Source organism: Penaeus monodon, chromosome 6 (genome assembly GCF_015228065.2).
Source record: "Penaeus monodon isolate SGIC_2016 chromosome 6, NSTDA_Pmon_1, whole genome shotgun sequence".
Lineage (NCBI taxonomy): Eukaryota > Metazoa > Arthropoda > Malacostraca > Decapoda > Penaeidae > Penaeus > Penaeus monodon.
This window is the reverse complement of record NC_051391.1, coordinates 27813961-27840805: the sequence shown is the minus strand read 5'-3', so window position 1 is coordinate 27840805 and position 26845 is coordinate 27813961. Positions and strand designations below refer to the sequence as shown.

The window sequence follows — 26845 nt, the reverse complement described above, 5'->3', positions numbered from 1 at the left end:
ATATTAATTATACACCTACATATATTTATTAATATATATATATAATATATATATATATATATATATATCACTATATATATACATACCATTATATATATATACTATATATATATATATATATATATATATATATATATATTTATTTTTGTTTATATACACACACACACACCCACACACACACACACACACAACACCACACCACACACACACACACACCCACACACACACACACACACACACACACATACATATACATACAACCCAGAGCTTTGTGAAACTGTATAAATGAAAATCAGACTGTTGGTTGAATTCACTCATCGACTGTAGTCTTAGTAGTCGAGAGACGGTGGGCGGTCCCCCAGGAAGGTCCTGGAATGAGCCAATAATAGGGCTCTTACTTACACCAAGTAACCAAGTAAGTATGTGTGTGTGTGTGTGTGTGTGTGTGTGTGTGTGTGTGTGTGTGTGTGTGTGTGTGTGTGTGTGTGTGTGTGTGTGTGTACACATACATACACACACACATATACTAATAGATAAATGTGATATTGCTGTAAGACGCTTTCCTTTCTTCTATAAATACAAGATATGGTGGATGTAATGTATGCATGCTATTTTTAGCACCAACTTGATGTGTGTTCGGGAACTGTTGGGTAGTTTATCTGTACACGCACATGAATGGTTATGTTAGTATCCCCTAGTTAATCAAGCGCACGCGCGCATGTGTGTGTAAGTAGGTGTGCGTGTGCACGTGCGCACATGCGCGCGCCTTCATGATAAAAAAAAAAAAAAAATACAGATTTACAAACATGATATAGAGTCAGGTACACAGCTGATGCTTGTTTTTTTTCCAAAAAGATAATGGCCACACAATATACAAACGACATCCCCAATTCTAAGACATAAATGGAGAATAAAAACATCAGAATAAACGGAATCAAAGGCACGCAGCCAAATAATCATTATGGAATGCAGATATTTTTAATAATATGCGCTGAATCGCATCGCCTGTCTTGACGGTCGAGTTGAAAGGGTAGCAAGGGCAAATCCAGTTCACGGTATTTCCGATTTATAACTTTGAAGTTGTAGATACTTGTTATAAAATTTATTTTGCGATTACAGGCGAAAAATGTACAGTAACTGAAAATACCTCATCGACAAAAACATGGAAAGGCTAGATATAATCTGCTGTAAGGCATGATACATAATATGAAAACACTTTTACACATTACATTAGTAATTAGTACACATTAGTAATGTATGATATTTAATGGCTAACAGTTCACCAATGCCTTACATAAGCCATTAAGAAAGGAAAAATAAAATCAATTTAGTCATGCATGGAGAAGAAAAAAACACTAAGACCCTTTCATTTTTAAAGGTTTGGAAACCAAACACATTTTCCACCACAAGTGCCCCATTCATCCTAAAATCCTGGATCTGAGGTGTACTCAGATCAAGAAGCAGGGCCATGAGAGGGAGGATGCAAATTTCCTGGGATTTTTGAGTCTAAGAGCTTTGAAATTTCCTTGCATATTCCTTAACTTTAAACTCAGTGGAGATATGAGAGAAGGGTGATTGAAATGAGAAGGAGTCCCAAAAATTTGTTATCCCAGATAACTTCTGAAGAGACGAAAATCAATTTGATCTTTAGGTAAGGTCATAGCCTTCAAAAACACATGCCAAAGAGGATGCAAGAAAGTTGTAGCCAGAAAATCATAGCACATGCTATCTGTTGGGGAAACAACAGGATATTTAACTGATAAAGCTAGAGCTATTAATGCTAGGTAAACTGCATAATGTGTATAGAAAGCTGCAACAGTTTTGCCAAAATCAACCTCTTAAAATCTTTAGGTCCAGTCTAACTTTGAAGAACTAAAGAGAAAGGATAGCAATGTCCACAATTACTCAAAATGAAACATAAAACAAGATAACACCAAAAGGAATTGCATGAAACTAACAAGAAACAGGGTCATATCTGACAGCAGGTCACTGAGAACCAAATCTAGCAATTCCAAACAGATTCACAACTACATGAAACCCAATAATACTAGATAGAATACAAGATGGAACCCAAAACAAATCATACGAGATCATTGTTTAATCCAGTTTAAAACTTGTCCCTTCATTTCTTCAGTTTGTGTACTTGACATTTGTACTCATGCATTTGCCTTTAAAAAATTTGTATATATGTACACACACACACACCCACCACACACCCAACACACACACAACACACACACACCACACACACACCCACACCACCACACACACACACACACACACACACACACACACACATATATAAATATATATATGTATATATACATACACATGCACATGCACACACGCACACACATATATATATGAATATATATATGTATATATACATATACACACACACACACACACACGCACACCTGCCCGCCCGCCCGCATGCACATTACACATGTGTGTGTGTATGTGTATATATGTATATATATATGTGTGTGTGTGTGTGTGTGTGTGTGTGTGTGGTGTGTGTGTGGTGTGTGTGTGTGTGTGTGTGTGTGTGTGTGTGTTATATAATATATATATATGATATATATATGTATATATATATATATATGTATATATATATATAGGGTATATATATATTTAAATTTTTTAAAAATTTTTATGTATATATATATATGTATATTATATATATTGTATATATATATATAATTAGTATAATATATGTATATATGTATATATATATATATATGTTATATATTATATATGTAAAATATATGTATATATATATATATATCGTATATATATATATATATTATTAATGTTATAATATATATATATATAGATATATATAATAATATGTATAATATATATATAATATATATATATATATATATATATATTATGTTATATATATATTTAATATATATATATGTTATATATAGATATATATATATATATATGTATATATATATATAATATATATATATATATAATATATATATGTATATATGTATAGTATATATATATATATAATGTATATATAATATATATATGTATATCTTGTTATCTATATATATTATCTATATTATCTCATATGTATCTATATATATATGCATATCTATATATGTATCATGTATATATCTATATTTATATTATACTGTATATATATAATTATGTATATATAATATGGTATATATGTATATAATTTATATATATCATATATATATAATATATATATATATATATATATATATATATATATTATATATATATATATAATTACCCACATATCTATTCATTTCGTTATTACATTATCACATCCCTTTGATCAAATTTTGGTAATTTTAGCTATTCCTATTCATCTCTCTGTCCAGATTAATTGCTGACTTTTTTGTGATGTGGATTACATATACATCTATATGCAAGAAGTATAGGTATAATAAATGCTGTTGCATAAACTAGAATTACACTTATTTGAATACCTTTTTCCTTATAATCTATTATTTCATCCTATGGGGAATCATTAATTTACTATTAAGGAAATATTTTGTTTCAAATCCTCTTTATAGCAATGTTCAAATTTATTTCTCAAAGTGTTAAGTTATCCATTTCCTATGAACGCAGTTCTCAAATAACCCTTTTTTCCATTAGTTCTGCCTTTCCTCTGAGAAAATTGGATAACTGAATATCTTCTTACCCTTATCTTTTTATTTCATAAATAGAGCATTTCTGGTATTGGTTTCCTAGGCAGAAAAACTCTTGGATTAGACTAAAACTGATTTTTGTTTTGGTAGTCCTCAAAACAAGAAGATAATAGTCGTATGTCTAATTGCTTTTGATTTAGCCAGTTCAGATCTATCTTTTGACAGATGTGTCCTGTAAATTCCTATCAACCTTATGACTTCATCCATTTTTTTTATTTGCTATTCTGAAACAAGGTAATTTTATACATTTATGAGACTATTATACTATGTCACAAGTGCTATGAAAACACTTACAGAGAAAAAATCACTTTGCATTATGACTAACATTATATCAATTTTTACTAAAGAATATATCCCTCTATTACATTTTCTTCCTGGATTTTCTATATCGTATAAAAATCTAGGGTTACCTTGATTGCTGTGCTTTTTAATGATTCATATTGAATTGTAATGGAATACTAGTTGCTGATTTCTTTACTTAAAGTTTGGTGATTTATCTTTAACTAATCGCACGGATGGCAAGAATGCAATGCCATGCTCACTGTATTATACTCCATCTATTGGTTTACACCTAGAATGGCTCTACAAGTGTTTTGTCACCAAGGGGTCCAGTTATTATCCCCCACCAATCTTATTTACCCTTTTCTTGATTTTTTGGAAAAGCTTCAATTTGTATTATATTGTGTTTAATGTTAATACTATTTTAATACCAATTTAACCCAACCACACGTAATTTATATTCTGTCGCCTGTATTTTTTTGTGAATTTTGTTACATACAATGGCTCCACATGTACTCAAGCCGGCAAGGAGATCCTGTTTCCCCATTTCCTTAACTTGGAGAGCAAATGTGTTTTTTCCTTTTTATACAATTTGATATCAATAACTGTTATTTAGTGTTATCATTGTTTTGGATTATTAAATTTTTTATTAAATCTTGGTAACATTTATGACATGAAATAATCAAAGCCCTTTCCAAAAGTCAGACAAGGGTAAAACAAGTGAGGACAGTACGATTTAATACCTGACTCTTTGGTGACTAAGGACATGTAGAGCCATCTTTGTGTAAATACATAATAAACTTATATTACGAGTGACATGCATGTATCCATGCCATTTGGTTATAAATCATAATATCAATAGAATAAATAACATCATATTTGTAGTATTAGAAAGCAAAACACATTTTCATGCAAACTCAGGAAAACGGGGAATCAGGCATTGTGTCACTGACTGACAACTCCTGTGGCTATGCACAGTGGAGCCATCTGTCTGTAAACAAATTCACAAAAAACTACCGGGTAATAGCTCTGCTTAATGCAGAGTGTGAGTTTCCAGTTTAAATTCCCCGGATATTTAATTAAATTTGATGAATCAAAGAACATACTATTTTTTCAAATGTATTCTTATACCAAAAAGAAAGAAATCATATTTATCCCTAAACCAGAGAAAGAAAGTTTCATGTTAGCCTGATAATACCATCCACAGACATTTCTGAGTGTGACTTGTTAATTTCCTCTTTTTTTGGGAAAAACCCCTTTGCAATCGTGTCTTTGGCAAGTTTGATCTTTTCCCTCGCAGGTCCATATTTCATTCGCTATTTTTTCTTGGCATTTAATAAGTTTTTGATTTGTCCTTCTCCTTCTTTGTCCTCAACTGAAAGTATAAAGTACAAAATTATTTGCACACCTAAACCTTTATAATAAAATAATCCTTTTTTTCTGGAGGCAACTGCTCATGATATATTTTTCTCTCAAAGCTACCAGTTGTGATTATTTTAGAAAATATGTGGTAAAACTATTTATCTGGAGTAAAACATGGAAAGTAACAAACTCCAATAAGCATAGTCTTTGCTCAAACTCACGTCAGTAATCGTGGTGTATTCTCCAAGAGTCAGTTGCGCGGGTATTGGTTAAGGCAGCTGTCCCTCATCATAGCGAGGGGTCATGGAAAGATGACTCCTCGGAAATTCAACACGAGTGGTTTCTTGAACTCACTGGAACACGACAGGTGTGTAGTGCCAGGAGGCGACTGGAACAGCTTCAAATGTTGATATTATGGTTACCTGAAAGGCATTTACATTTGAGCACTTTTTGATTCACGATAGATGTGTAAAGTTGTAATATATTCCTCCCTAACTTATAATGTTGTTATTTTATAATTCATTCATTATCTCCAATGCGAGAGATTAACTATTTACTCTCATTTGATCTGGAACATTACTTCTTAACTGTTTCATCCTACATTAGGGAAGGAATATATCGTCATTTAAACTCTATGTCTATAACGTGACCCTAAAATGTTAAATACATTAACAGTAGAACTAAATCTTATCAAGATAAAAATAACCTCTAACAATTACATGATATTAAAACTAATGACTAATAAAAAAGAGGAAAAAAAATCACTAACTGGTCTCTTCATTGGATCATGGAAAAAGATTTTGCTAACAATCTCAAACTCTCCAAACTCCTCCCATCCTGTCTCTGTGACTTTCGTATGGCGGCTTTGTCAACACACAGTTCCTGGTTGGCATAGTTCCTCATGTAGCTTAAAATGGACCTGTGGGAAGATTCATAATACTGTTTTATATGTAAATCTATTATCGATTATGCTTTTTCTGTATAAAACAAATACTTCTATAGTAGCACACAGTTACACAATAATAATTCATGTTCTCCATTATCCTTTTTCACTACGTAGACATGTCCCTCATTGTTTATACGTTTACGTAAAATGTCCATTCTGTGTGTGCCCATCCTCCTCTCGTCTTTTTGGCAAAGAAACGTGCAACATTGCCATATACCGATAGGCTTCACATTGTTAGGCCACTTAAATTAATACAAAACAATTGGCTATATCCAGTGATAACTGGCAAAAATCCGAAATAATCTGTTCACCCTTTACCAAACATTTATCTTTCTTTAGCATATAGGTGAAGGACAAGGAAGTTTAAATAATTAATCAATATTATTATATATTTTCAATTTTCTTCATTTCATTTAACATCATTTCATTTATAAGAGCATATTTCTATATGGAAACACTGTTAGTTCCTGCACTGTTTGCAAAGATGCAAGAATAAGAAATAGTGACAGGATGCAGAGTAAGACTAGTTACAGAATAATACAAGTAAAATTTCTATGAATCAAGTAAGACTATACATTACCTTATTCTTCCCCCACTGTCAGCCCAAGTCGTTGTTGGCTGCTCTTTTTGCTGCTGCTGTTGCTGCTGCTGCTGCTGCTGCTGTTGCTGTTGTTGTTGCTGCTGCTGCTGCTGCTGCTGCTGCTGCTGCTGCCTGCTGATGCTGCTGATCTGAGCTTGTGGCCATGCTGGCGAGATTACAAATGTATAGAATCAAGAAATTCAGGAAATGGTCTAATGCTTAATAATCTGAGGAAACATTTTTTTTCACAATGACCGACAATTAGTCCCTTGGTCCTTTTGCACTTTTTTATTAATTAATACGAAAAGCACAGTTGTTACAGGTACGCGACAAAGAGTTTGTAACTTTAGAAAATTTGACAAATACAGTTTTTGCTAGCATTTTTTCCATAATCTTAAAAATAAATAATCACATAAATTGATACATTCAAGTATCTTTCTGCCTGATGTCATTTAGCACTCTGTGTCCATACACCAGATGGCTGCTCTCACTGACGCATAATGCACATTTGGAAAATGTTGGTCTTTCAGGTAATTCCACTACCTGTTAAGAATGAATGGGAAAAGTTGTTTGAATAATTACTTTTCTCTTTGAAGTGGACGCTTGTTTTTTGCATGTTTGCCCAAAACTGTCAGATGTGCAAAGATTGGTCTGAAGAACATGCCTTTTTGAATATGAACACATACAGCCAATTTGGATATAAACCACCTATGCAACTTAGTCACACACAGACTCACTGTAAAATGGATTAAAACAAAATGTTAATCCTAAAAATTTGGATTGGAAAGAAAATAACTTTTGGACAGGAACACCAGAAAGCTAAAGAGATTAACAAAAATTCAATCACATCCTAATAAGAAATAGCTTTAATAGTAAGTAAGCTAAGAAGCCTGCTGTCATTTGTACAAGCTCATCAGACTCTCCTATGATTTTTTTGTGTGTGTGATTCAAACCTTGTTTGAAATAAATGAGCAGCCTGTTCTGTAAGAACATTTATAACTGCTAGGGCGAGAATGCTGAAACAAGTGGAAACATATTGTGATTTTTTATATATATTACTTATGAGAAAATTACTTTATATTTTGGGAACTATAATGTTCACAACATGATTAGTTCATCTGAAAATTGTTCCCAGGGAACATGTCTACCATAACAAGTGCTTTCTAACAATAACATTCTGGGGAAGAGGACATAGGACTAACATTGTGTAGATAACCTTACCATCACCATTCAGGGCCACGGTAATTTCTTTGAATATAAAATCACACATCTTAGATGAGAAGTCCAACTATTTTTATACCATGGCTTCTATGCCTTTAGTACTCCAGCAAATCCTAACGTACCCTCCAAAAATGGAATTCTTATGAAAGATCCACTTGCACCCTAATCCTTTCCCCCAACCTCCAGCAACGCCACTGCATAGGTGTGATATGTGCTAAATTAGTGCCCTATGCCGAAATTAACACTGAGATTGCTATTTTGGAAAATGTTTTTTGAGTAAAATAATGAGTACCCACTGCTGCTCTCGGTGGCAAAAGAACATAAAAACAAAATCTTGTTATCACATTTTTCATACTGGAGCTATATTTTTCTTATTATTAAATTTTTACAGCTAAACACGAATCTTTAACCAATTTGCCATGAAAATTAGCCATCAATTTTCAAACTAGTACTTTAATTTTTGTTACTTGCGAACTTGCACATTGAATGGTTATGGGTAAAAGTTTAGGAATACCTCACTGCCTGATCATGAAATAATGGTACCACTGTATTCCTCTCACCCTGTCTCTACCCCTATAGAGGAGTTAAGCCATTGAGGCCCTCCTCTATTATACCCCTCAAACTTTGGCCAAAATGTTGGGGAGGGGCATGTATGTTAAATAGAGGAAATTGCGGATATAACTATAACAGAAATAAACATATCCCTGAGACTATCCTTACCCCTGTCCTGGATACCAAGCATCCTCCATGGATTCAGCAGGATAACCAGATAACAGAAATAAGACATACACTAAATTATATAATCCATGGGACTTGTTCTCCAAGTAGGACCAGGGTTGGAATCCCCCCAAGAGGGTTTGAAGGAGAGCCCCTGATAAATATTCATGTTTATATAGCGCATTTCCACTATTTGTATTCCACCCCAATATTGGATCAGGAGTCCCCCAACCTAACTGTGAATACCAAGGAGGATTCTTTAATTTGTCGTGGTGGGTCCCCAGAGGAGCAGCCCCGGCATAGATTCAAGTGGCCTTATCCTTATATACCTGTATATATTTATCAATATTATCCCTTAATAACTTTTTGCCCACCACTACTATGGAGGTACCGGCACTGTCAATGGGTCAGCGTGTTATCTGCAACAATTTCAGCTAATGGAAATCTAAAATTGGGCCCCCCCCCCCCTGATCAGAAGCGTTATAAAGGTTGGAACATAATATAAATTTGTTAAATTCAATGAATTAAAGTATCAGTGTACTGAGCAATTAACAAAAATTTGTAAGGAAATGCCATGGTGTGAATGCCTTGGCCGTATTCTTCACAGTACGAGACACCCACCTGAAACCAGTTTTCCACTCTAAATCGGAAATTTATTCAACAATCTAATTGTTTGTGAATTGGGAATGCCCTCAACGGTACCACAGCCCAAGAAGAGGGTCCGATGGGGTATCCACCCCTCAAAGTCCTCAGCACACATTGTCTTTCCCTTGTATGTTGAAACTCGGAGCACTGGGAGTGACTCAGGCTGTAAGTATGCTTTTCATGATCTTTTCCTTTATTTGTGGCATTACTCTGTGTCTGCTTATTCTTACGTTGTACCGACAACTGCAACTTTTTTGTCCACTACAAAAGTATCTTCGTCAATTTTGTCCCCTAGAGTAATTCATCCATCCTCTAAAGAATTAACACATAGCCTCAGAACTCTATTGTCAGAATACTAACCAAAATGGATGTCATTAAGCATAAATAAAGAATATAATATGTTACTTACATTTACTCTGTTGTTTATTGATTGGAAATGACACCTAATCTCTGAACTAAGAAATCTGATCTTGCCATTTCGACAGAACATAACACTCTAATAACTTTTCTTCTACAGATTTCCTTTGGAAACTAAAATAATGGTAGTAATGAGGATGTAAAACTTACAATTTTTCAGTTGCTCTAGATAATCCATGTGACAATTAGAAGCTGGACTCAAGGGAAGGTCAGTTGCAATTTGCAATCCAGATTTCCTCCATCATTGCTTGTTTGTTTATATGTGGTTAGGAAATTGTTTACACCTTTAATTTAAAAATTTTGGTAATATGAAAAGAGGCAGCAGATAGTGTTCACAATTCCACCAACAGCATGACGAGGATCCTGAATGACTTGCAGCGGGGCATTCTGCATTTTACAAGTCAAGGTATGAAAATTTATCAGTACAAAAATCCAAATATTTGTCCTGGCCTCAGCCTTGCAGACATATGGATGAAGATTTTGTAGACCTATTGAAAGGTGGTTTGGGGTAAAGCTCCTCATAACCATGTGCTAACATAGCTAGTTCCCTAGGGTCCTACCATGTCAGAACCCTGAGGGGAAGGGGGTTGGGGGAATGCAGCCCCCCTGTATGGAGGTTCAGAGGGCAAAGTCCCCAAATTACTATGACTGTATATCACAGTAGCTCAATTCTGGAAAGGTTTACTGTGATCTTCACTTTTACCCACAATATCCCTGATGTTTATCCATGCCCTCCCCAACAATTGGAGCCAATACAGTAGCTTTGCTTTGTTTTGCAATTGGAATGAGTGCTAGATTCATTTGAAACATACAGAGATCTTTCAGAAACACTCACATTTTTCAATATAATATGTGTTAGGTATCATTTCAAAATTTACCCCTCCTATATACCTCACAGAATTATATATACACAAGATAAATTCTATGTAAATTACCAGAAGGAGTGGGTAATTGTTTAAAATACCTTCGTATATGATCACTATGTAATGGTTCACTGTCTTCTTCTCATCCTGTAGGCTTACTACATAGATGTCGGACATTTTCCCCAGCCCCCCTCCCAAACCATCACAATCTTGGCCTTGATAGCACAGGAGGGTATCAATGGTACCAGAGAAATTGTGGGATAAATTAACCGGAATTTACAGAGAATTGATCTGTTTCTCATCAAATGCAGGGGGCTGTGCCCCCTGTGACCTCCCTATGGGTGGCTGCCACTCCCTAACCCCCCACACAATGGAAGACAAAGAATCCTCTGCATATAATCAGCAAAATTGAGCATACAACTGTTATGCAGGAGCTCCCAATGCTAAGTCTGTCCTACAATGATAAATGATAAATCTGATAGAAAATAACATTCAAAGACATTTCTATAGCATTTTCTTCACAAACCAATAATTAGGGTAGTAGAGAGGATGTAAAACTCAAAATTTCTAGGCACCCCATGATGTGTACTCTTCCAGCATTGAGAGAAAATTGAGCAAAATCAAGGATGCATCTATATAATCTGACAGGATTGTAATGGATAAAGTAAGCAAGGGATATCAAATGACCCAATTGGAATTATACTTGGCTATGACATGACAATAGACATTAGCAACAAGTATATTAAAGCCAATAAAATCTGTAATAGTTAATCATGTGACAAAAGAAGCTGGACCCAAGTGAAGTCAGAAGAACTTCAAATCAATTCCATCATAACTAGGCTGTGTATAAGGTGCTGTTTTGTTTTTAATATGTAAAATATCATGGAAATAAGGAAAAAGAGTGGCAAATAGTGGCTGCAATTCCTGCCAACAGTGATGACAAGGTTTTTGATGACTTGTTGATTGGCCATTGCAGATTTATTGGTCAAGGTAAGAAATTATCTGTGTGAGATATGGATGTCTACCCAAGCTCAATGCTACCATAAACATACAAGGTGAAAGCTTTGTAGCCCCCTATATACCATCAATGTGCATCACCAAAGCATAGTTGCCTGGGCTCTATCTTACTGGAACATACAAGATGAAGACTTGGTGTTTGTGTGTACCCCTGGAATACCCTTTACTGTGGCGTCACTGGATCAACAAGATAAGATTGTGTGTGAGCCGTTTTTACATGCCAGTTAGGAAATGCTGGACCTTAAAGTTAGCATAGGGTTTTTTTTTACAATGGCCAGCACCAGCTAGAGATGCCCCAATCTTAGAACCTAAGTCCCATTTTTAATGTTAATCTGTTCCTTCAGGACGAGCTTCAGTATTGTAGCAGCACAACCCCGCAACCTGAAGTTTGGCATAGTTTCCCAGGTTGGGTCACATCAGGTCCACAGCCATGTCTGCGCTCACTGGACATCGGGCTCCCCTCATTCCCTGCGCGCTTACACAGCACTCGTGTACTTAAGCCGCAGAATCTGGAAATGAGATCAGCATTCCCTGATCATCCAGCAGAACACAACGACAGCAGCAGCAACATAAGAAATGCGCAGTCTCCGTTGATCTCCAACTTCACCTCCAGCACCCAGCCATATCTGTGGGCACTCACACCCACAACAAACACTCTCCAAAGAGATAAGACACCAGTAGCCCAAATAGTAGATGCCCAACCATCATCTACTATAAGGGACAGGGAGAGAGAGAGAGACACTGGGAGAGAGATAGATAGAGAGAGAGAGATCAGCATTCCCAGATCCTCCAGCAGAACACGACAACAGCAGCAGCAACACACGGGCTGCCCAGTCCTTAACCGACTGGGGAGCCTGCTGGCTCCCCCATTGATCTCCGACTTCACCATCAGCACCCAGCCATACCTGTGGGATCTCACACCCACAACAAACACTCCCCAAAGAGATAAGACACCAGTAGCCAAAATAGTAGATGCTCTCTCATCATCTACTATAGTATGTTTTATTCATTATTTATATTTTTACTTTTACCAGTGGTGCTCTGCTTTTGCTTTTGTCTTTTACTCATTTATTTGAGAGTCAAGAACACTATAACCAAACCCTATTTCTAAGGGATATCTACCTAGGGCATGGGACAGTAAGTCTCCTCACAGGGGAAGTGAATGGGCCCCCTCCTTCATTCTTTCGACCCTAAGCCGCCATCCACCGCTTGGGTGGATGATTTTGGGCTTCCCTTTGACAAAGCCATACAGGAGGGTTGGGAGGTGAAGCCAACTAGTTACCATAAGTGTGCTTTACAATAACTAAATTGCTGAAAGTTTTACCTCGATCATTGATTTTACTCCACACTCTTCCTCATACTTATCATGCTCTTCCTAGGTATTGGGGCCAATATCATAGCTGTACTTTTTTTGCAACGGGATCGAATGCTAGAATTGTTAAAAAAAATGTGAGCTTTCAGAAACACATAATTTTCACTCAGAAATCAGTGTTAGGCATCATTACCAAATTTACATGGATTCTTTATTGTCCAGGGTGTTGGGGAGCAGCGGCCTCTCAAGGGGGGTTTGCAGGGGGCACAGTCCCCTGCATTTGACTATATATCAACTAATTCTCTGTATAATATTGAAATTGTACACTGCAATTTCCCTGGTACCCATGCTATGGGAGCCAGAGTGTGAGTGTTGGTGGGGAGGGAATTTCCGCTATAATGTCTATACACATGGTTAATATAAAGTGAGAGGAGTCCATCGATACCACTATCGTCGTGATGGATTATGTGATGGCATTCTAAATATTTACTGAAAAGTGTGATCTCGAGTTTTTCAAGGACATTTTCATAATCATAAAATGATATATAATTGTATAGCTACCGGTAAATTTCGTAAGAGCCAACATATCCTAAAAAATAAATAAATAAAAATAAATGAATAAATAAAACTCTTCGAAATACTTTATACAGTACATTTCCCAAATAAACACACTGCTAATAGGAACTTCCTTACGTGTGTAGCTAAAGTATTGAAAAGAATCGCCTCCTCGCTCGCCTTGGGTGCATCAAAACAACAACACGCCGGGAAACGGGCCTAATTCATTATTAAGTTATGCCGTATTTTATCATTAAGTACAGATTTGTTTACCCTTCATATTAATCAGAATTGTGTTACTTTAATTTTTTAGAATATTAGGATGTTTAGATTTTTGGGGGAAAACATAGATGTACCACTACATTGTTTATTCACTCACAATGAATATACGGGAAATGAACAGTTTATTTGTGTACTACTGGTGAAATATTCCTGTGGCAATAAAAAAAACTCGAGTTCTAAAATTGAAGCAAAAGAAGCAAAAATGCGCCCAAAAGTTCGGTTCTAAGTGTTGCCAACTAAGTTTTATTTCCCTTGAAATACACAAAAATACGCCTATAAATTATTCCACCAAACCTCTCTTAAAAACAGAACATTCTTAAGTATAAGGCTATCAATAAAACGTCGCGTCCACATCAAATTAATTTTAAAAAACTAGCCATCGCCACTATAAAAAATTCCAGTGTTTCCAAGCGCGGCTGGCAACAGTGGGCCGAGGCTGGGCCGGCCATGTGGCGGAGGAGAAGCCAGCGCGAGAAGTGTTAAATAATTTGAAGTTCTGCCCCACGCACGCCGCCTCGCCGCCTGGGGACCCTGCAGGAGGTGGCCGAGCATTCTGTGGAAGGGAAGTTCAGGAGGAATAAGTCGTGATAATGGCGTACGAAATGGTAATGCCAGTAATAGCAGGTGCCTCTGGGGTCTTCGCTGGCTGCGCCGTGCTGTACAGCAAAATAAGGTAAGAAAAAGGCTAATAGGGAGAGACTAGGAACGTCCCAAGTGCAGGAGGATTACTGAATGAGGGAAAGGTAAATGAACGGGCGAGGGAAATAAAGTAACTTCGCGAAATCCGGAGAAATGTTGATGAGTAGTGCATTCGTACACAAAATTATTTTTCAAACCCATGCGCTAAGAACATGAAGAACAAGTGAATTAATAGATATAGGAAAATCATCGATAATTAAGGTAAAATCCAGAATTCATTGAATCATAGTTTTGAGGACTCTTATTTTGTTTTTGATTCCCATGCCTTCTTCAGGTAGAACTTGGCTCCTGCTTTTTCCTCCCTGAAAATTCGGCTCCTAATGGATGATATTAGCGGTGCAGCAGCAACATCATCAGTGTTGCTGTGAGCAAAACACAGAGGGAGAGGGAAATAGACACTGCCGTCTCATAGAGCATGAAAAAATAACAGCTGCCCCATATTTACTGCATAATGACAAAAATGTCTACTGCATGCCACCCTCGGAGACAAAACCCTCACAGCCAGAGTTCTGAATTGTTGTGTTTTCTTTAAGTAGGCGCAAAGTGGTCATGAAGGGGGCACAGTCAGGCTTGCCCCGTCTAGGGAACAAATAGAGGTAGGAAAGGTTAGGCTTGGTTTTGGGTCTGCATGACACCCTGGCTTTGGGACTTCGTGTCTGGAGGGTGCGTTGCTCTCTAACAAATGCCAGCTTCATTTGATTAGCCCATAATCTGCACATTCAGAAAGTAAACCAATAGCAAAATGTTTGTGTATATTCTGTGCAACTGTAACTTGGCTGAAATAGCCTTGTCCCAACTGTTGTTAAGCAGCTGATGCTGGGATGGCAAAAATACATGCCAGGTCCACTTGCATTCGTGGTTAACTTCATTTTAATACAGATGACTCCATAAGCACACAGTTACCAAGGAAACTGTGACTGCCCATACTGATCTAGCTGTCTAGGCTTTTCCTTGATTTTTGGAAAGATTTTTGTTTTTATTTTTTACTGCTGTTAGTATTGATAAAACATTTCAATATTCCCATTGCCAGTAAGGTTATTTTTTATGTATCTCACAGCCAGCCAACACTGGAATTATTTTATTTGTTTCTGATTATTCACATCATTAAAATTTATTATTATAAAGGTGTTGGATCCTTTTTGTTGTTTATCGCAACCATGTATGGTGTCAGGAAATATTTCAACTCGTTGTAATTCCAGCCCCCTTCTGCACTGGCCATAGCAGGTGGTGAATGTAAAATTGCTTTTTCAACAATGGACAGTTTATTAATGTTGTTGTCCTTTGAGTGTACGCATCAGAATAGTTACAATACCAATGCAGTTTGTAAAATGAAGACTCTAGTATATAGAAATAATGTTTACTATAAAGCTGGTTGCATTTTGGAACATAAAGGCCTCATTTTCCTGCTGGTCCTGACAAGTTGTCTTGTTGAGCAAGACAAGGAGTTCTGAATGCAGCATTACTTTGGCCAATAACCTTGGGGCACTCCTAGGCATCTACAAGCATTACTGTATGAACCTAAATCCTTCATAAGATATCGGTTTCTCTCCTGCACCCCAACCTGACTTTTTCATTTATCACTATGTTGTTTTTCCCTCTATGACAGTGACAATGTCCTTGTAGTTTTCCTATTTTAGTGCATTCATTATGTAACTGCATATTACAGTATTACCTATGTGTTATACAGCCTTTTACTATCACCTTGTCTATCATATGGCTCTGTAAAACTGAAACTGTGCCATCAGGGAAGATAAAAATAACTGTAATAATATTAATAGCATGAAAAAAGAGAAAATTCAAGGAATGAGGATAGCAAGTGAGGTGAGGAAGACCTGGGCTTGAGGACCCACCTGTTTTAAAGAGAACAGAACAAAACTACAGTGGACAGTCCAGTTCCCCAGTACCAATTAGTTAAATGTATGTAGTTAAAAAAGAGGGGGGGGGGGATCAGTATAAAAATTTGCTGTTGAATTTAGATAGTGCTTCATATGATGTTTAGTCATAAATGAGGAAATGTTTGGTCATTTTGCCATGGTTTTTACTACTTCTATAGATAAATGTGTACAAAACAACTGCATTAGCTAGGGAAAAGTAGTGACTGGTAAAGGGTTCAATTAGGTTTGTTATGGTTTGTATGGCAATCTTCATGGTAATTTGTGTATTCAGGATGGCATTCAGTCTTTCATTTGTTAGAGTTAGGGACTTCGATAGATGCAGTCCTGTTGTAAACTTTACTCATTCTTATGCCCATGTGTTATAATTTTATAGTAATTTTCAAACCAAGGGTCCTAAAGAGTTATCTGAAGAGAAAGGCAAGTTTGTCTGTTACAAGCAATTTCAGTGCACAGGTAGTGAACTGTCAGCTTCCTGCTGGGCAGTGATTATAAAACAATTGAGGGAATTTAGGCTGCAGCCAGCAGACCTCATTAACTAGAAAGTGTGTGCATATTATTTGCATAGGTTTTATTTATTTATTTTTATTTTGTTATTCTCTAAGCCCTTTTCAGAAGTAGCTAACCAGTATCAAAGTTATTGCTATAAGTAATGTAAAGAAGTGAGAATTGTATAAACATAAAATTGTTTGCATTTGGCTTGTACATAATGATTATATCATTGCATTGGGTGGATTGAATGATGATTTTATGTTCATTATATGATTGAATTTTTTGTAACAGCTGTAGCTACACTAGTTGAAAAGTTATATAGTTATGCAACCAATGTGTTGATATATGGTATATACATAGATTTAACAAACTGTTTTGTAGTCATTGCAATGCAAGAGATGGCAAAGAGGCTCATAAACTACATAAAAGAGTTTTTTATACTATATAATATATATATTAATATATATATTATATATATATATATATATATATATATATATATATATGAACTTTCTTATAATGATAAAATTTATGCAATCAAAGATAAAGTGATCTTAAGTTCACAATTTTCCTTTTATTTATTACTTTTCTCAATTTAGGGATTTTCAAAACCGTTCTGGTTTGTTATCTTAGTTTGTGTGCATATACATATTTTTTTCTCAGTTTGTTATATGAAATGGAACAATTTGATTGTTTGAATAGATTTAACTTCGGGTGAAATGGATGAGTCTTGAAACTATGACTGACTCTTTGCTTATTCCTCCTCCTCCTTTTACCCTTCCCTCCACTGAACAGACAAATAGATAAATTGATAGATAATAAAAACAAGTTGATAAATGAAACAAATGTTTTTTTTGCACTTTGTACAAGTTGTACTAGGATAAGTAGGTGTCATGCAGCAAATATTATAAAAAAAAAAAATAGCCCTAAAGTAGGTTTATCAAAATGTAATGTTCACACAATTTCTTTAGAATATGAAAAATAGAATCCTAAGCATAACAAAAATTGCATACCTATAATCTGTTTTATCTAAAAGGCAAATGTACATGTGACAACTTGATGTTGGTTACTTGTGACTGGAAGGGTAGTTATAACTTACTGAAATATAACAATTGATTATGTTGTCTTCAGTTGTTTGTTGTTATTATCAGGTAGGATGATAGGGGTAATTTGGATACTGCAGATTAAAGTCATGTTTTATGTGGTGGTAAAATCTGTTATACACATTACTAATTTATAGAACTTTATTATTTGCTTCTTTTAAGTAACATTCTTTCTTGTCTGTTATAAGCATTGTAATTTTATTTTACTTTTCTGTTTCTTTAAATTAATTTAGTTATTCCTTTGCTACAGGCCAAGGTTTCCAGTCCGTGTCAACTGCTGGTTTTGTAACAAAGATACGAAAGTTGAATTTAGGCATAGAGAAGGCTGGATGTGTCCTTCATGTGAGCAATACAATGGATTCACAGAGGTATGTATTTATGGTGCTAGGTAGCTCTTGATAGGTTTGCTTTTGTTAATTTTTTTTTGAAGGTCTGTGCATCCAAAGGTGTTATCAGGCCATTTACCCGACAGTGCTTATATTAAATGTTTTGTTGATTTAAACTTCTTTCAATAACATAAGCATAGAAATTTCATGTTATGCACTCTGTCATGATTGTAGAGCATTAAATGAACTTATTGATACTTGTGTTACAGATAAGTGTTAAGTAAACACATTTTCTGGCACTTAGCTTAAGATTACCTTTATATGCACATATCCTCATTTACATACCTATAATGTAATGTACTTTACAGTATTTTTTAAACAATACTATGTAAACAAAATTTTTGCAACTATTACCAAAAGAGAATTAATACCAATATCTCAATTTACATGATAGAGATTTACCTGGGGACAGATTCACTAACATACAATTGTATGGAAATTATCAACAGAGGGTTCTGGTAAAGCAATTGCACTATTCAGCAAGTGTCATATATTTTTTAGGGTCTTTCAGTCTATTGCATAACATGTAAACAAATATCTGTTATACTAGAGGGATTTTTAAATTATGGTTGCAGCAGTGGCATATTATAAATGTGTGGGAGGTAGGTAGAAAATGTGTAAAAAATATTTGTTTATTTATAACCATTATGTGTGATGACATACATCCCTTGTCCACCATGATTTTAGTTTAATGATTATGTTTCATATAGATGGCTCTACAAGCACTTAGTCATTAAGGAGTCTTACAATCCTACCTTTCTCATCTGTTTATGATTATAATTGAAGTAAGTAGTAACCAATGATTTTACTATTGCAAGTGCATTAGTGAATTTGGGCTCTGAAAGTTGGAAACTTACGGTAAACTAATCATTGTTAATAAACCTATAATCTTTTTAAGGATGGTGATTACAACCGAGACTTACCTGCTCAATACTGCAGTAGCCTCAACTCCCCAGTAGGTTGTCAGACAGCTAAGAAACCTCAAACTCAGCCAAGTCTTGCATTAGGTAATGGCTTTTGTCAAACATGCAATCTCAACCAAACGTTAAAAGTTCGAGCATTAGCAGACTACACACCCAATTGATCCCGATAACTATGACCAGGAAATAGAGGATTTAAGGTAAGAGAATCTTTACTCCCAAAAGATTATTTCTATGTAATTTTTTATTTCTTAATATTTTCTGTTGATATCTCCTTTATTTAGCTTCGTATTAAATCTAGATTATGTTATTCATTTATATGGTGCGTAAATGTTTGGATATTCTTACATAAATTGAAGATAACATTCTGTTTGTATTGACGAATAATTTTTTGAAAAGTTGATTTATTAAGATCACTAGTTTTAATAGTAATTTGAATAGAAATACTCTAGATAATAAAAGATGATTGATTTCTGGCAAACATGATAGACTAATTGTATCTACTCCCCAGAAAGAGATTGGAGAGAGTTTGCCCCGTGTAATTTCCTTTACATCTTAAAGCCGTTAATTCAATATGTTGAAGCAACTTTTGCACCAAGGATTTTTTTGGGAAACTGATGAATTTTTAATCACTAACTCAACCACCCTTCCTACATAACATAGTGAGCCTAGATGTCTAGACATTATTTGCTTTAACCATTACCTTTCTCTTCTCTAACCCCTTCAACTATCCACTTCCTAAGTGCGAGACTTTGTGCCAGTCATGAACGGCTTGAGGGAGCCATGGGCACGGTATCCCCGATTAGTTGTTTAACCCTTGCCCCCAAGGGAGCACAAAGGGGTGGACTATATCTTTCCCAACATATCCTAGGCTTACTATGGCCAGTAATGGAGACTTAATACCATAATAGGGGCATTAAGGCTACCCCATTATCAAAAGCCCCACTGATCAAATACAGTTCCCCGATCCCAGGCTCTCCATTGACCACAACTCTGAACACTGCTACTTCTACCCCCTCCTCAATACCTACTATCAGCCCAGTCCAAATCATCCATCCAGGTCAATACTCAATTTCCAGAAAACATTCCTCTCCCAACATCCACTACTTCATCTCTTTCATTTCCACGATTTTCATCAACTACTTCATCTTCCCTATTACATTAAGCAACTTTAGTGACACAACTCCTCCCTACAACTACCCCCTTTCTCACACGTTCCCGTCCTTTTACTACCCCCTCCCTCCTAATCCCTTGCTCGTCGTGGGGGAGCTTAAAAGACGGAGACTGGAGCCAAATGCAGGGGATCACCCCAACCTTGGACCTCAGCCTCGCCTCATACATGGTCTCCTCTCCATGGACACGGCATTAACTTGGTTAATTATCTAGCCCTTACCCGCAGGGTACCCTGAGGGATAGACCACTTCTCCCCATTTATTTCAGGCTCAGCATGGCCAATAATAAGGATTTTTTAGGAGCATTAAGGCTTGTCCTCTCATCAACTAGCCTATCTAAATTTAATTTCATTGGTTTCCAGACCCCTGGTTCTCCTTTGACCACGGCTCCGACCACTCTTTGAGTGTTCCTGTTTACTTTATCCATTCCGAATCCTCCACCCAGGTCATTACTCAACCTGCAGAATACACCCCTTCCTCTCTCCCAGTATCCTCCACTTCATCTCCTACTGCACAGTCTTATTCATTGTCTACCCCCATCCTCCTAATTACTACTCTTCATCATTATTGTCCTTTCAACAGTATTACTTCTTTCCATACCACCTCATTTTCTTCATCTCGTCCTACTGCTTCTACTCTGCACCAAACTATGAAAACTTTTGAGTACCCTACTCGAACCAGCCAAGTGGAATGATTCTTGTGATGCTCCTACAGCACTAACTCCGGTAATCACCTTCTCTCCATTGTTTCCCTAGCTTATCCACATTTTTTATAGAAGGTCGCCATGATAGTTTCTGCAGTTCCTTTTGTTCGCAATCGGTGCGATCGTCACGCATTGCCGCGGCTACATCTGGGTCTCAAGATCGTGCACTATTACTCCGATGACCTCACAGGCAAAACCTTGCCTGCCAACTTTCACTCCTGCCTTAATACTGTACCAGACTGTTTCCGTTAACCCGACTGATGTCCGGTCTACGACAGGGACTGGTCAAACTGAAAAGATTGTTGAGTAGGATGCAGTAGCAGTCCAGTGCTACACTATTCCTTTCCAGAGACTAAGTAAGTCCTACACAAATGTTGCCCAGATAGCTTCCGTAGAATACCTTCCCTGAAGTTTTATATGAATGGAAACGTCCCGTTCTGTCGACCATATTGACTCTTCTCCGTTAATTGCTAGAAATGGCCAAATACTGTCGCTCACAGGCCCACTGTCCTCTATGTACCCAGCCGAACCAGGACTGTCATATTGTCTCGCTCAGTTCACGCACGTGTGCCAATGGTATTTATAGACATACATACATACGAAGATATCTAAAGGCATACAGACAGAAATATATATATATATATATATATATACATATATTATATATATAGTAGAGGGATGATATATAGTATATACTATCTAATTATATATATATATATATATACATATATTACATATATTACATATATATATATATATATATATATAAAGATATATATTATATATATATAATATATACTTATATGTATATATATATATATATATATATTATTTGTGTGTGTGGGGTGTGTGTGTGTGTTGTGTGTGGGTGTGTGTGTGTGTGTGTGTGCTGTGTGTGTGTGGTGCGTGTGTATGCATCATCAATCCCTCCATCCATTCATACATAAATTACATACATACAGATTATAAAATAATATATATATATATACTATATATATACTATATATATATACTATATATACATACATTATACAGATATACATACAACATATATACATAGCATATATATATACATACATACGTACAACATACGTACATAAAATACATACATACAAAACATGTATACTATGCATATATATACTATATATATATATATAATATAGATATATTTATATATATAATATATATATAATGTGTGTGTGTGTGTGTGGGTGTGTGTGTGGTAGATAGAAGATAGGTGGGATAGATAGATAGACAGAATATACAACATACATACTTACAACAGCTATACATACATGCATACATACATATTTTTTTTTTTTTTTTCATAACAGCATACTAATCTATATATATATATATATATATATATATAGATCTGTATATATATATACATACATACATACATACATAACATACATACATACATACCTACATATGTACATGCATACCGTATATGTAATACATACATTACAATATAATACCATACAGGATACATATATAAATGCAGCTATTACATATATACATACGTACATGCATACATATTTACATATATATATGCATACATACACATACATACATTCTATCCACACATAAAACATACATGCATACCATACATACTATATATAGGCATACATACAATACATACATTCATAATACATACATATAATATTATATAGATATATATATATATATACATATTATATAATATATATATATATATGATATTATCTATATATATATAGATATAATAGATATATATATATATATAGATATATATGTATACAACACACATAACATACATACGTACATCCTTTAAAACAATACATACAAACATACATGCATACATACTAGAGATATACCAATATATACATAAATACATACAATATACATACATACATACTACATATACATATAAAAATATACATGTATACAATGCATTACATGCATAAATACACACATACATACATAGTATACATACACACATACACAATCATACATTACATAAATACATACATACATACATACATAAGCACACATAGAGATATAACATATATACAAACAAACATACATACATACATAATACATACATACAGATATAGATATATATATACATATATCAGGACATACAATTAATACATAAATACAGCATATATAGATATATATATATATATATAATATATATATCTATATATATACGCACAATATAATACATACATACATACATACACACATAAATACATACATACAGATATTATATATAATATTATAATATATATATATAAATATATATAATCATATTATATATATATTCATATATTATCTTCTTTTAACGGCAGTTTCATGTTTGAGCCGCCGTGGTCAGTTGATACTTAATTGTAGTATCATGTTGTGAGCTCTTGGATGAGTACGTGGTAGGATCCCAGTTCCTTTCCACGGAGAGGCGGGTTGCCTTTAGGTAATCATTCTCTCATTTATCGGCTGGGACAGGCACTGACTTGGGCTGGCTGGCCACCAGTGCTAGATAGGCAATCGAGTGAAGTACCTGTCTAAGGAACAACGCGCCGGCCGGTAACTCGAACCTCGAAACTCAGATGCCGTTAGTGACAGTGTTGAGTTCGACGCTCTACCATCGGCCACGCGGCCTTAACTATCATGGGCTTCATGATTATTCTTGGCAATTTGAGCTGTGTTAGGTTTGCCATTGCCTTCCGCCCTTTTTTTTTTTTTTTATATGTATATATATATTTTTTATCGGCACCATCTCTAGTTACCCGGCAGACTTGATACACACACACACACACACACACACACACACACACCACACACACACAACACAATATATATATTAATATATACATACACAACATACATATACCATACTACAATGTATATACATACAACATACAGACATGCAGATATTTTATATAATATACACACAAATACATATATAAATACATACATACATACATACATACAGGTTATATACATACATACATACATACATTATTAGATATATACAATATATACCATCCATACATACATACATATACATACGGAATACAGATATACATACCTACATATATACATACATGCAACATACATGCTCTCTCTCTCTCTCTCTCTCTCTTCTCTCTCTCTCTCTATATAAATAGATATATATATATATATTCTATATAATAATATGTATGTATGTTATATATGTGTAGATATGGATATATGTGATTAGATATATCTTTATGTAATTTATGTGTTTATGTTTTGATATGTATGTATATACTTAATAGTCGCATGCATGTATGTATGTATGGTATGTATGTATGTATATTGTATGTATGATATATGTATGTTGTATGTGTATTTATATATAAATGTAGATATTATATATATATATATATTATATATATATATATATATATATGTATGCTATGTATAAGATATGTCAACAATACTTAGAAAACGGATGTACACTTCACACTCCGTCCAAGTAGCTGACCTTCTCCTTGGCAGGACGCAGAGCAGCCGGTTTCTCTTTCGCACAGGAACAAACATTCGCCCTCGAAGGGAACCGCCGCATAAAAGGACACGTCTGTAAGGCGAGAGGGAGACACAGCAGACAGACCAGCAACACAGGGTCCAGCTCAACACCTAGTCCTTCACCCGGGGACAGGGGGTCGCTTGGGGGGTCTCATATCTGTCTTCAAGAATTAAACCAGCAAGATAGCCCCTTTTCACTGACCCACCAGTCCATCTACTCGTCTCGCCTCACACTCTGGTGACGCGGTGACTCCCAATCTATTCCGTGTCACTCATATTCTGGTGGTGCGGTGGCCACTCGCTTACATCTAGGCGACAGCGGTGCTTTTTTTTCCTCCCAACTCACGTGCGCATTACATCTAGGCGCTTGCGGTGGCCTCTCGTCTACAATATAATATTACATACCTATATATATATACTATACATATATATATATATTATATATATATATATATATATATCTGCATGTATGTTATGTATGGATGTATGTATGTATATATAGTGTATGTATGGATATATGTAATATATTATATATCATATATGTATGTATGTATGGATGATAATGATGTATGTATGTTGTAGTATAATGTATATTATATAAATATATATCTCTATGTATGCATGTATGTATGTATGTGTGTATGTAGATATATGTAGTATGCAAATATAAAACTTATGTACGTATATATGTATGTATGTATTATGCCGTATATAAAAATATATAATATATATATATATATATTATATATATATATAATTAATATGTATGTGTGTATGTATGTATGTATGTATGAATGTAGTTATGATGTACATATGCATAATGTGTTGTATTATTATGTTGCATTGTATACATGTATATATTTATATGTACCATGTATGTCTGTATATGTGTATATATGTATGTATGTTACTATGTACGTAGTATATCTGATATTTATGTATTTTTTTTTCTTTTCATAGTCTGTATATGTGTGTATGTATGTATACATATGTTCATATGATGTATATAGGTATGTATGGTATATAGTGTGAGTCTCCGACCTTCCCCCCTCCCCCATCCCGAGACTGCAACCCTCTCCCCCGATCCTCCTCCCCTTGTTCCTTAGCTCCCCTACTCCCTTTTACCCTCTTATCCTTCTCGTCTCTTCTAATACTCTAGTTCTCTTGCTCTCACTACTTCGCTTCATCTCTTTCGTTCCCTTTCCTTTAATTCCCTTTACCCTTTCGACTATGTGGTCTGTTTCTCGTTATGCTATTTATACGTTTTTCCTTCGTTTTCTCTCTTCATTTCTTATTCATCCTTTCGCTAATTTTTGTATCTTCTCTTCTACTTCGCGATTCAAGTTCTTCTGTTTTTCTCTTCTCCCATACTAATCTCTCCGCTTTCTACTTTTCTATTTCGCCGTTGACCTTACTCATTTCTTTCATCTCCATCTCTCGGCTCCTTTAATTTCTCTCCTTTTCGTCCTATTCCTTGAGCTTTCGTCTCACACCACCCCCTATCCCCTACCCTTAATACCCTACTGCTCCCCTAGACCCCTTGACACAGAATACCGAATCCTGAATCATGATCCGAACCCCGAACCGAACCGGGTAATCGCGGGCGGCGCTCACACGCTGGAGATGATTCCCGCCCACACAACCATGCCCATTTCATAAGGGATGTGTACCTGGGGCATGGGACAGTGTCTCCACACAGGGGAAGTGAAAGGCCCCCTAACTCCTCTCTCGGCCCTAAGCCGCCATCCGCCGCTTGGGTGGATGATATTTCGGGCTTCCCCTCGACAGAAAAGCATTAAATATAGTACGCATATTTGTATGATGTATGTTCCATATGTATGGATATATCTGATACGTATTATGTATGTCCGTATATATATTAATATATATATATAATCTATATATGTATGTATGTATTGTAATCACTGTATGTATATATGTATGCATGTATGTATGATGTATATAATGTGTATATATATTGTATGCAGTATGATGTTATTTGTATGTATGTATATATGTATGAATGTAATTTATATATATATTATTATAT

The 26845-nt window shown here is 35.3% G+C and overlaps 1 protein-coding gene across 1 annotated transcript; it reads left to right on the top strand.

The window, feature by feature from the left end:
- The first annotated feature begins 14321 nt into the window (after positions 1–14321).
- On the top strand, positions 14322–19574 carry LOC119574375 (transmembrane protein 201 homolog). The gene is made up of 3 exons (XM_037921583.1): positions 14322–14567; positions 18331–18448; positions 19365–19574. Exons 1-3 carry the CDS (start codon positions 14485–14487, stop codon positions 19548–19550), a joined length of 387 nt encoding a protein of 128 aa, XP_037777511.1. The 5' UTR covers positions 14322–14484; the 3' UTR covers positions 19551–19574.
- The last annotated feature ends 7271 nt before the right edge of the window (positions 19575–26845 follow it).